The 12,659-nt window shown below is 37.1% G+C and overlaps 1 protein-coding gene across 2 annotated transcripts in view; it reads right to left on the reverse strand.

Moving 5' to 3' along the window:
- STIM2 (stromal interaction molecule 2) overlaps positions 1–12,659 on the reverse strand; it is a 73,722-nt gene that overhangs the window by 13,133 nt on the left and 47,930 nt on the right. For both annotated transcript variants that reach the window (XM_040587924.1, XM_040587926.1), the window contains exons 3-7: positions 11,029–11,143; positions 3,905–4,016; positions 3,114–3,229; positions 1,598–1,775; positions 479–656 (exon numbers count right to left, since the gene is read on the reverse strand). In XM_040587924.1, coding sequence (XP_040443858.1) covers positions 479–656; positions 1,598–1,775; positions 3,114–3,229; positions 3,905–4,016; positions 11,029–11,143 — 699 coding nt within the window. The remainder of the gene's footprint in view (positions 1–478; positions 657–1,597; positions 1,776–3,113; positions 3,230–3,904; positions 4,017–11,028; positions 11,144–12,659) is intronic.

Below are 12,659 nucleotides of genomic sequence, written 5' to 3' on the forward strand. Positions count from 1 at the left end.
GTGCCAATTGCTGTCTGGAAGGCAGATCTAGCATTTCTGAAATATAGCATGAATTTCCATATACTGCATTATACTCAGATTTTTTTCCTATGGTATATAACCCCTAACTTGAAGCTTAAATATTTTTATAAGGCAACATTTTTATTTAGTACAATAAATCTAATTATTGCACTGAGAAGAGTGAGACAAAGCTACTATCTTTCATCTGATAACAAGGTGGAAAAAAGCTTTCGTATATATTTTGTTCCATGAATCCAACATTATGATAAGCTAACATACGAAGTGTATGTCTTTTTAGTTTCAGGATTATTTTCCTAGCTAATGGCATGACTGACATACAGTTATTAAGTGCTCCTTGAATTTTTCCATTCAAATCCATCATTAGAGAAATAAATGCTGCTTTAAACACTCCTAAGGATCTAATAAAACCAGGACCAATTTAAAGTCAATGCTAAAATTATACACAGTTTGCAGATACCTGTACTAGCTCTTCCTCTGCATATTTGAGCCTGCTGAGCTCACATTCAGCTCCCTCCCTCAACTCCCTTAGGCGATGAGCTTCCCGTTTTGCATCATTGATCTCATCCATCATTTTGCGCTCCAGATTTTGCTTTTCCACAGCAACATTTCTATTCTCTTCTTGTGCCTTCTCAAGCCTTCACAATTGAACAAAAAATATGAGAAATTACACAGCGTATTTGTTAAAAGTTGCAGTCCAGAGGAGAAGAAAATGCATCTAGCAACAGGGCAAGAGGCAATGGGCACAAACAAAAACACAAGAGGTTCCATCCGAACATCAGGGAACAGTTTTTCACCATGAGGATTACTGAGCACTGGCACAGGTTGCCCAGGGAGGTGGTAGAGTCTCCATCCTTGGACATATTCAGCAGCTGCCTGGACATGGTCCTGGGCAACTTGTTTTAGATGATCCTGCTGGAGCAGGTGAGGCTGGACAAGATGACCTACAGAAGTCCCTTCCAACCTCAACCATTCTGTGATAATAAAGACTATGCAAGGTTTATGAACCAACAGCAATTACATCACATAATGTTCTGTCCACATCAGACAAAATATGTGAAATTTTAGCTGAACTATCATTAAAGGTGTAATAAGATCAAAACACAAGTCATTATAGACAATTGAGTTACAGGTGCATCAGAGAAGACTGTCAACTCTCACAGTGCTAAATAAGTAATAGAAAGCAATCAGTCCAGGTCTGTTTCAATCTTAGGAGCTTAAAAACCAGAGAAATGTTCTAATTCCCATATATATATATATATATGTAAGTATCCCAAAGTAAACTGTAATTATATGAAAACAACAGTATATACTTTACATCTCTAGGTAAAAAAGGTTGAACCTCTGTTCTATTTACATTCACCCTAAATTGATATTGCCTGCTAAAATACCCAGGAGCAATATCAACCCCAAACACCATTGCCACTGAAATCACAATTTCCATGCAAAATGATGATGAACAAAATTCAAAGGCAGCTTAATGCAGATAATGTATGACTGAAAATGATCAGGATCTGTATTTGTATTTAACCTCAAAACAAAAGGACAACTAAACATTAACTTTTTTTAGCTTTTATACCTTTCCTGCAAGTCAAGAAGACTTTGCTCTGCTGTTTGGAGACTTTCTAAGTCCTTCATCATCTTTGTGATATGTTCTCTTGAGGTTCTGTTCTGTGTATATGCAAACCAGCAGCCTCCAAACCCAATAACTATAGAAACTGTCAATATAAAATCCTTCATCCAGTTGTGAGGGGGACCTGTGCAGAGAATAGTAAGATCATTAACTAGTTCATTGATACAGACAACAGACGATGGACTTTCTTTTTCCCCACAGCCTAAAAGGTTACAGAACCTGATGCTAAACAGAATCCCAACTGATTTATCTACAACCACTTCCAACAACTTTTCAACCTTTCAAATGGACTCCAGAGCATTTCCATACAACTTAAGCAACTCTGCTCTGGCACAATCTACTTCATCTACACTAAAACATACATTATATTGAGGAAAGCCTACTAAACTTTTACAGTACATAGTGTGTTATCTTTATTTAAATGAATTGAGAGTTTCCCCAATTACACTTTAATCAGGCTAGTAGGAACTTTAGTTATATTTGAGTAAGCTCTCCCCAGTCTGCACCTCTGGAATACCCTGTGCTAAGTTAAAAATGCACTTGTAGAAAATATAGTAGATTTTAAAAGGATAAGTAGCTAGTAGCAGCACTTTTTAAAAGCAGGACCTGAACTATCAAAATATCATATCCCAGATTCACATACACTTTGTTAGTACAACTTTTATAGTCACTTGCACCTTTATAAAAAATTTTTCAAAGGACAATTTCTGTTAGCATTAAAAGGTATAATGCAGACGCAAAGTGCTTTTTTTCCCCTGAAAATCTCCAGCTCGGATCTGTGAGGCTAACTCATATCATTCAGGCCAGCTCCAATCTGGCCTGACTTTTGTGAAGTCAGTCACTACTCTCCAAACCGACCACTAAGCTCAGGAATACCTGACATGCACAGTACCACAACAGATCTATAACTGCGTACAAGCAAGCTGGTGATGTGGTAAAGAAATCTCTGCACATGCTAAGATGGGTCAGATGTCAGCTGTGTAAATGCTGCATTAATTTAACTGCACTTAAGGCTGAGTCTGCACGAAAGACACCGGTATTGGATTTGCACCACCAGCTCCTTTTTGCTTCCTTGGGAAAGGTCATTCCCCCTCATTTCAGCATCCCACCTTACACTGTCCAAGCTAATTGGGAAGTGAACGTAACACTAGCTGCAAGTACCATTTAAACACTCAAAAACAGAGGACACTGCTTGTGACACAAAAGCCAACACCCTTCTGTCAAGTGGGGTTATACTAAAATATCTATATAATCTTATACACAGAAGTGAACCTTTGTCCTGATCCCAGCAACCTGACAACTTTTTAATTCATCGCCCAGTTCCAGAATGCATGCCAAGCAATCCATCAGTACAACCAGAAAATAGGTAAGCTGTCCTACCTACAGTATCGTGTCACTGAAAATATTCTCTGTTGAATTCTTACAAATAAGAGATAAGAAAACACTACAAAAAGTTACTAACGGGTGAGAGGTCCGAATAAAACAACATCCAAGGCTTTAAGCTGAAGCTTCTGTCTATGGCTCCGGTCAATTATTTTCAAGTGAGAGATCATGAAAGCATGTTCATTTACTGCTATCCTGTTAATGATAAGACAAAACGTTACCTATTCCACAAGCTATATTCAAAACCAGTCTATGGAAAGAAATACATCAATAGCATTTTCAACAATTATATAGATTATAGTTATACAATGAGAGTGAGAGACATAATACCATGACAATAGGGCTACAAAAAAGCATATCAGCATGTGGCAAAGGAAAAACATCAAAGCATTTCCCTATTCTTTTCTTTCTGGAATAATCATGACATAAATCCATTTGGCAGAGTTAAAGGTAATGGTATGTTTCCAGACTTGCGACACCAGCTCTCTGAAATACATACAATACTCAAATCTAGTTGTTATGCTCAAGAAATGGGGTTCTGCAGACAGTTTTTGATGTATACTCATACAATAATTTGAAGTTGTTCAAAAGAAAGTTCACTGCCATACAGAATTATATGACCAATGATAAAAGCTTCAACAGTAAGAAGCAAAACTAAGACAAAAGGAGTGGCAAGAAGCATTTATATTTTGAAATAATTTGGCATACAAAAAAAAATACACCAGCTCTTCAAAACCACAAGGACACTTCTCTTTTCTTGCATTTGACTGTATCTTGTCAGACTTTAGGTTCACATAGTTGTTCTCACATACAGACTAAAGCAGTAACCTACAGGGAATTATCTGAAACTAATCCAGAAGAAATGTTCACCTGGGAAGCGTTGTTCCATTGACATTGCTCTCTCTAAAATTCTTTTCATACTGAGGCAGTTCAACAAATTCTGACAGCCACTGAAGGGTGTCCTCTTGGGTCCAGTTATGGACTAGAAGAAAAAGTCAGTTTGATTACCTTTAATTTTTGTAAAAATCAATAGCAAGACATAGAAGACAAGCAGTTACAGAAGACAACAGATTACAGTGAACAGAACAGTGCCAAAGAGAATTGCAGAAAAACTAGCATTAACGTTCACCAAGGTGTTTCTGGCATTTCACCTATCTCATTGTGTGCTTCTCAGAGGAAGCTTAGGCAAACTGTAAACAAACAAGCATGGAACCAATAGAAACATTTCTTTATTAAAAATTCCACAGAATCGTTTACTGGTTTGCTTTAGTTTAAATCAGGACAGCCTTGTGACTTTTATCTGCTTAAACTGATCTCAGCCTCAATCCTTTTGTCCTTGCTACCCTTGCAGAACTAAAGACATGTCACCAGGTGCCATAGCCATTTAAGGCAATACACCAAGATCCTTCCCAGGATGATGGCTTAAGAACTTGTTTTCACAGGAACCTCCATAAAGGCTCATGCCTACTAACCATAAAAGATGAGCATAGAAGAGAGGAAATTGAAAGGAAATACTGGAAGACAGAAAACATATAGCAGGAAAACCATTAAACCTATGCCCAAAACAGCTGTATTACATACAACAATATTCCCACTAAGAAAAATTATTTAAACATGTAGACAATAAGCAACAACTTGCCCATATAGTAGAACAGTGTACATAACTTTTTATAGCTACATATGCTCTAAGAAAATACCTCGCACAGATTTTACAAAAAAAAAAAGGGACCCCACTGAAACAAAAACACCAAATTAAGCTAAATTCACATTTCTGACCCTTACAGGCCAGCTGCTACAGCTTACACCTTAGCGCTGGCAAGGCTGAAGGGAAACTGTCCTCTACATTTATCCACTCTGCCATAGTCTGTCTGCAGGTGAAAGAAATAGTGACAGCCTCCTTCTGAACCGATGTATCTTTGCATGAACAAATATGTTTAAAAACACCCCACAAACCAAAATTTCTCAATTGAAAACTAATTCTGTGTGACAATGCTGGGCAGACATTTGTTTAGAAACCTCATCATAAGGACACATTCTCAGTGGTGAATTTTGACAATGATCCTTTAGAAAAAGCTGCTGAAAGCTTGACAGGTAAGCTGCAAGCAACAGAAATTTTTCTGAGTTCAAATTCATATTTCAGTTCACAATTAAACTGAAATAAGGACTTTAGGTCCCCTGTCTGCACTAACATAGCTGTAAAATAAGCTTAAACATTTCAGATTTTCATCACTCCAGATAAGCAGAGACAGAACACATTTCATAGACCCACTTACAGCTTAAAAACAATGAACTCACAGTACAAACTACTTGCATCCTAGCCGTACGAATGGCTACACCTCTTTCCCAGAAAGCTGTCCCATTTCTTCCTCTGCTTTTGAGCCACAAGCTGTTTTCCAGGTGTTGATCTTGCACCAGGTTCAGTTTTGCCATATTACTCTAAGCTTTTATGGTTAATGTCTGGGCTTAATTTGTAAACAGATCATTTTCACATTCACAAAACAGTTAATCTTCGCAATAAGTGATCAGATTTACAAATCATTCTAAGCATCTCAAAAGACTGGTAAGATCATCCAGAAATATATCACCTTAACTGCATTCTGGAAGTATGTTCATAAAATGATCCAAAGCAAAAGCATTTTAATGTGACAGGAAAAAAAGATAAATCACCTAAAATAGCTACTATACACTACAGACTATCACTGACAGTACAGAACATGCCACTTCAGAAGCCATACACTGACTTTATAAATTGACAGGGAGGAAAAAAAAAAAAAGTAACACTAAGTTTCACTTCTGCTGAAAGCATTCTGTGGTCCCTCTAAAAATTTATGTAAATTTGTAAATTGTTTACAATTCACTAGTGATTTTGAACCTATCATGTAAGAAATGAGATACATATTTGATTACAGCAGAGCCTATCACATCTGTTTTACTGCTTAGTGTGATGTTTCCTTCGTAGAATATCAAGGAAATTTCCCCAAACGAACCAATTACACCTAGGAAAAAACACTTTGCTATTCATTATCTGTCACTGTATCAAATACCTCCATTATTACAGAAATAGCAAAAAAGTGACCAAACTCTATCCTGAACTAGAATCAGAACTTGTACTTTCTGTATTCTTCTTAAACTGTTACCTGTTTACATAAAAGTTAGTACCAATTACTCTTTGAAATATGCTGTGTCCTTTTAAACGGCCACTCGCCATTTAAGCATAATCAGTACGTACAGTCAACTCTCATTCTGTGATTTCGGTGTCTGAATCTCTGCCCACGCGCATATTTTGTGAGAGATTTAGATTTATTATGTAACCTAATTCTGTATTAGCAGAATTCCAGTATCAGTGCCTGCAAATCCCTAACTTTTCCATGTGGAACTGGATCCTAAACTACCCTGTCCTCCATTTCCCACAGCACCACAGTGAAGCCCTGGGAGACTGATTTAGATCAGTGAAAACAATCAGACTGTTTCTTTTTGTTGGTATCTTTTATATATTAGTAAGAAGTATTGCTTGTCTCCGGTAAGACCTTACAACCAACATATATGTTTATCCTACAACAATATACAATACTGATAAGCAAACTGGCCTTTCTTCAGTAGCAGCAGTTATAGCCTACTGAAACATGACACAAGACAAGCAGTATGCATCAGGTATACTGAAAAGTAAGCAGGCCAGCTGAAACTCATCTCAACCAGCATTGCCAGTTAGAATGCGCCAGTTCCCGCTAATTAGCTGAGGTTGTCGTTTTCTCCTTATTTTAACTGCCCAGGAAGAATACAGTGCATTGGACAGGGGAGTAGCCACTGACAACTACTGTAAGTTAAATGCATATACCATGCAAGAGTAAGCAAAACAACCTTCCCTCTCACACCTGTTTTCACAAATAGGTATCTTGAGAGAGGATGTCAGCAACATGCTTTGGGCAGGCAGGTGTAGAAGCCACAGTGTTTACAGTGCAGCAGTCAGTCTAGATTTGCATCACCTGTTCTATTTCTGATCACAAGTTTGAGGGTTTTATGGTTGTTTCTGTTTGGAGTTTTTTTGGGTTGGCTGGTTTTGGTTGGTTTGGGTTTTTTTTCTTCTAATTTTTTTCCCCTCCTTTTAAACTGCTATAACATGCCTGAAGGTGAAGAAGGAAAAACAGCTTCAAACTGGCCCTGTACGAAAGCTCCTCCTTGCTAATCCATGTTAATGGCCCATTAAAAGATCGTTTCTTCATGTTGAATTTATCATGTAGCACAGTGCTTCAGGGCAGGAAGGCACGAAGTAAAACAATATTACAGTGTCAGCCTCACTACTCCTATGAGCCTCCTACTCTTTCAGAAATCAAATTCCATTCAATAAGTGTATTTTGTGGCAAGGAATGGATGACAGACATGTATTAGGCTTAAAGTTGAAAAAAGGCTGACCAGAATATAGAAAAACAGAAAATTGTTCTGTAGCAAGCAGACACAAAGTTTTAAAAGTTAATTTTGTTTTAGCAGGACCTTCAGCAACATCATCAGCGTGAAATTTGCTGCCACCAGAAGGTTTTTAAACTAACAAACCAAATAGCATGAAAAAGCAAAAGAGAGGAATGACCCTGACTATCTTTTCAACAGAACTCATTTCACACAGAAGGGCCAGCCCGCAGTACTGTACTGGTCCTGTCTGGAACCCTACACAGCATTATGTAACTCACCCTTGGCCAAGCCCTGCTCACATGCATTTCCAATCTCCAGATATTTAAAACCTGAGACAGCAAACAATTAAGAAAGTGCGAGGCAACAGTAACACATTTGTGGTATGCAGTTTAGTGGCAGTTGCTGCAAGAACACTTGTGCAACATTACCTCAGTATACAACAGGTGACCACACAAAGTAAGCCATTTTTTAATCTTTTTTTCCCCTAATAAGGTACCAGACTTTAGGTCACCTTCTACTTTCCACAGAAAAGGAAAAAAAAAAACAAAACCAGAACAAATAATAAAAAAAAAAGTTAAAAAAATACACAAGGTGGGGAGAAGCTTTTTTTTTAATTATAGGGCAGTATGCACTATAGGACATACTCTACATTAAAGGCCAAATAATATGTCATAATGGTAAAGAAAACCTGGGTTGTTGGTGTGGGTTTTTTTAAGGCAGTTTGTAAAAACTAATTTTGGGTAGTACTCAGATTAGTCTAACAACAGTGAATCATTCCTGAACTCCAGGTTTGGCCACTACAGTCTTGCTTTGCTATAAAATCAAGTCCCAAGGGACAACGCTACACCACCAAGAATGCAGCACCCTACCTATTCCCCAAGACAGGTCAGAGAACTACCCAGCTGAAGGCCCCTGCACTGATTTTACAGACTCCCTTACTATTGAGGATAAATACCTTTACATCTCTCTTCAGACAGCAAATTTGTAAGATTTCAGCCTAGTACAGGGGCAGAAAAAAGAGAAGGCAGACACCTCTGAAACAAAGAATTTTCAGATATAATTGTACGGTCTGGCATTCAGCCATCAAAACAAATGTTCATCTGTCCCCTCTGCTGCACTCACAACTACCACCTTTTCAAGGACCTTGTTGAAAAAATACTGAAGATGCACCTTTGATTTTAACCCAACAGCAATTACTAAGCTCGATATTTTAGAATAGCAGAAAGGCTCTGTATATGTATAAATACTGCTTAATCAGAAAGAAAAGGACATAGTCAAAGCAAATACAAGCATATAGTTGCATTTACATTAAAGGAACAGACATACACAACAATAGAGATCAGAATACTTTCAGAAAGCAGTGTTTTCTATGGTTTAAACAGCTATGCTAGCTCCTAGGCATTCCTCTAAATGGAGTGCTCTCTATAGAATTAGGTTATGAGATTAAAAAATTTAAATGGTCACAAAAAACATAAGCAATTTCAGCTAAACTAAATTAAGTGACAGCCTTTTTTTTAAAAAAAAAATACTGAATGACCCATTGAAACTGCATGGCAACACAGCAAGAATAGGCTAAATGCTGATTTAAGTTATGATTCCTTTCATGCAGTTAAAACCTATGGCACCCTTGAAATTCCTTTAATTTGCACCAGTGCAGACTATGCCCTAAGGATTTTGCACCAGGTAGGGATACCCAAAGCCTGCTCAATTTCAGAAATATCAAAAAACAATATTCTGAAGCTGCTTTTTTTATTAGGCAATTTTTAAAGCTTTGAATGGAGCCCGTTCTTAGGGTTCTATTCACTGTTTAAGATCCTTCTCAAGCAATTACTTAAAAAGAACCTCTGTTTTTGTTAATCCTAAAAGGAGACTCCAAACAGCAATAGCGAACCGTGTTTTCACTTTCTTCCCTCAAATCCTACCTATCTCACATCACCCAATATCTTAAACAGAAAGCAAACTATTTGACAAATACTTCAGACAAACATTCACATAAAGCAAGCTTTATGGGAACAAATGGGCAATTCTACCCAGCATAAACTAAGCAGCAATAGATCCAGAAAATGTTTCTGTTTAAGTACCGAAGTACAATGTCAACAGCACTATTCAGAGCTTGTAATTCTCACACAGATACCTCAACACACTACTTAGGGAAGTTTCAAATTACCGATACCATCATTTATACTACCTTCCACCCTTTTGTTTAATGCTGTCAAATTGCATTAAACTGACACGATAAACTAGCAGCACGTAAGACAAAAATACATCAAAATCCCTAAATTATCTAGAAAGGAAAAAATGTGTTTTCCATGTTACCTAATATTAAATGAAAGTAGTTTATTATCTGAGGGCTTCATGCTTTCTAACAGTCAGCAGACCACTGTTAACACTGCTTGGGAGTTTCATTCTAAGGGCCTCCCTGCGGTGCAACTTCAGTTTCCTCAAGAGCATGCACAGTATAGCCATTATAAGCAGACACAGTAAGACCAGACATTCCTCTCAAAGTCTTTTGAGTCTTACTCGCACTGCTCACACTACATTCAAGAAACCTGGAACAAAGATTACACAACAGACAAATTAGACACTTCTGATACCACTATAGCCCAAATTTTTGATGAGTTAACTCATAAGTTAGACAAACAATTGTAGGGAGGTATTTTCCCGATACTTCAGTTGCAATACTTTCATTGAACAAGATCTTTAGTGAACAATTTACAGAATATTTGAAGAGGCTAAAATTTGCTGGTTAAAACATAGCCATTCACCATGCAACAAACACTTGACCAATATATTGCTTCAGACTGCACTTAGCGACTTCCTCCACTAGCAGAATGAACCAACGGCATGTTTTCAATTTCATTTCTCTTTTGTTTCTACTTTCAGCTGTTTGACTAAACTTTTAGATCTGTGCTGACCATTAGCACAACACCTTCTGAATGGTGTGAAAAAAGTAGTATTTTTCTCCTAACTTGCTCTGGAAGTTTCACTACATCCTGGAACATATTTGCCAGTGAACACTACACTACCTGTTAAGTAGTGTCTTGTGATATTTGAAATGTTTGGCTCAACTTACTTACTCAAATCAAAGTGAGGGAGGGATGATGTTATTAGGTTGCCAGTACATTTTTCCAAAATGCTTTCAACTAAATTCCAGCTCTTTGTAGCCCAAAGATCTATATTGCAGTGGAAGCACACTGGACTTTCGATTTAATACAACATATAAAAAAATGAATGTTCAAAAAATAGCTTGACAGCAACCCTTAGGGATTACTGAATTAAAAATATGCTTATCTGTAATTCAACACTTCCAACTGTCACCTTCATAAATTACAACCTCACATAGATGCATGTGTAAGCTAGTTTAGTTTACTTGGAATACACCCAGCACATCAAGAGGAAATTAACACTAGCTGGACAAAGAGTTTTTTGTCAGGTTTACATACACCTATAAAGAAAAGTACCAAAACAGATTCATGAAGATCATTTAAGAGGTCATCCATTTACTACTCCAAACTACTTGGTGGAAAAACAGTTGAATTACATCTATTTTCAATAATGACCATCACTTTCACCTATTCTTCTTTACCTACCTTCAGATGTTTTCCAGCGTTTCCACAGATCCTCAATAGTGATGTGTTTGTCTTCTCTGTGTAAATGACTATGTTTATTAGAGGCATCCTTATATTGCATATCTTCCCTTAGAAACTGAAGAGAAAGGAAAACATCATCTTAAATGCCAAAGTAACATTTTCTAAACAAACTACAAGGAAATCAGGCAGAAGAGAATCTTTACTATTTCTTGCTCATGCAAGCAGCACACTATTTCTGTAAGTTGATTACATGAAAGATGAAGAAAGCAAGTTAAACACTCTTACAGGAGTTGATTTTCACAATGATTAATACCTAGAAAAACCGAAGGTGCAGTTGCTAGTATACTAGGTTTAACATTACTAGTATGCCTTAGATTTACAGTGATTACAAAATGCACCACACAAGTCATACTGCATACTTCTTTATTCTGAAGACATTTAACCAACTTCATCTAGCAGAAGATAAGACCATGTAAGATTTGAGAACATGCCATATGGATGAGTAATAACTGCGTGCTGCTATACCAGTTAAATGCAAGTGCTTGAGGGATGACAGAAAGGCGTTGACTAAGTATTACTAAAGCCTTTTGATTAGACAACAAAAATTTTACTTCTGTTTCAAATTAAAAAACAGAGGTCATCTTAGGGACAGTTTTCTTCTTGCTAATGATGCCTCAGTGGTTATACTACAAGTACAGAATCATTACACAAAGCTGTTTCATTCTCAGTAATTAACAGGAAGCCTATGTCAAAATAACCACGCTTTGCCTTTTAGTAAACAGGATAAAAAGGAAGATCTTGCAATCATGGCATATACAACAGTGTTGTATCAATATTTCAGAAGTAACTACAAATGGATTTTCCAAACACATACAAATAAAAAAGCATGGAACTGCAAAACCAGTTTTATTTTTATTTCACACAGACCTAGAAAAGTTGAACTACTGGTTTGCAAACCACCTCCATTAATAGCGGAAACCTTCCACAAGTATCAGTTCCTAAAAGCACAGCATAAGCAGTCTCTGTGAGCGGAGACCTTAGTACCAGAAAATTAATACAAGAGCTAAGTGATCTTCCACAGCAGATAGCTTGCTTTCTTCAGTTCTTGAAGGATAAAGCTGTTCAAACAAAACCACCTACAGACAGTCACAACAGCTAATGCAAAAACCCAGCTTTTTATGTGACTGGTCTGATTTCATCACCACTTCAAGCAGAGGGGAGGAGGAAGGCTAAGCTAGCGATGCACTGCAGAAGGCCTCACTTCTTTGAATTTAGCCCTGGTAATAATTTATCTGCAGAGCTTCCCACACAGGCACCATTTCTAACAAATCTAGAGATTACATCATTCAAGAAACTGCAGGACAGACTGAAAAGTAGTTGATGTTAAAACATAATACTAACTCTTAATAAAAAGAGGTAGCGTATGATAGCTGAAATATGCAAGAAAGGACTAAGAACAATTTCCTCTTATTAAAAACTTCATTCTTATCAATAAGGGAATCTAAAAATATGGGAAAGGATTCAAGTTTTCTCCTCTAACTGATAAACTTGGGATAAAATACTAGTCACCTTCCCTAATCCAATCATAAAGCTATGCATGTCTTTTGGTTCCAAATACAGATTGGATGCAA

This window comes from Falco naumanni, chromosome 1, assembly GCF_017639655.2.
Source record: "Falco naumanni isolate bFalNau1 chromosome 1, bFalNau1.pat, whole genome shotgun sequence".
NCBI lineage: Eukaryota > Metazoa > Chordata > Aves > Falconiformes > Falconidae > Falco > Falco naumanni.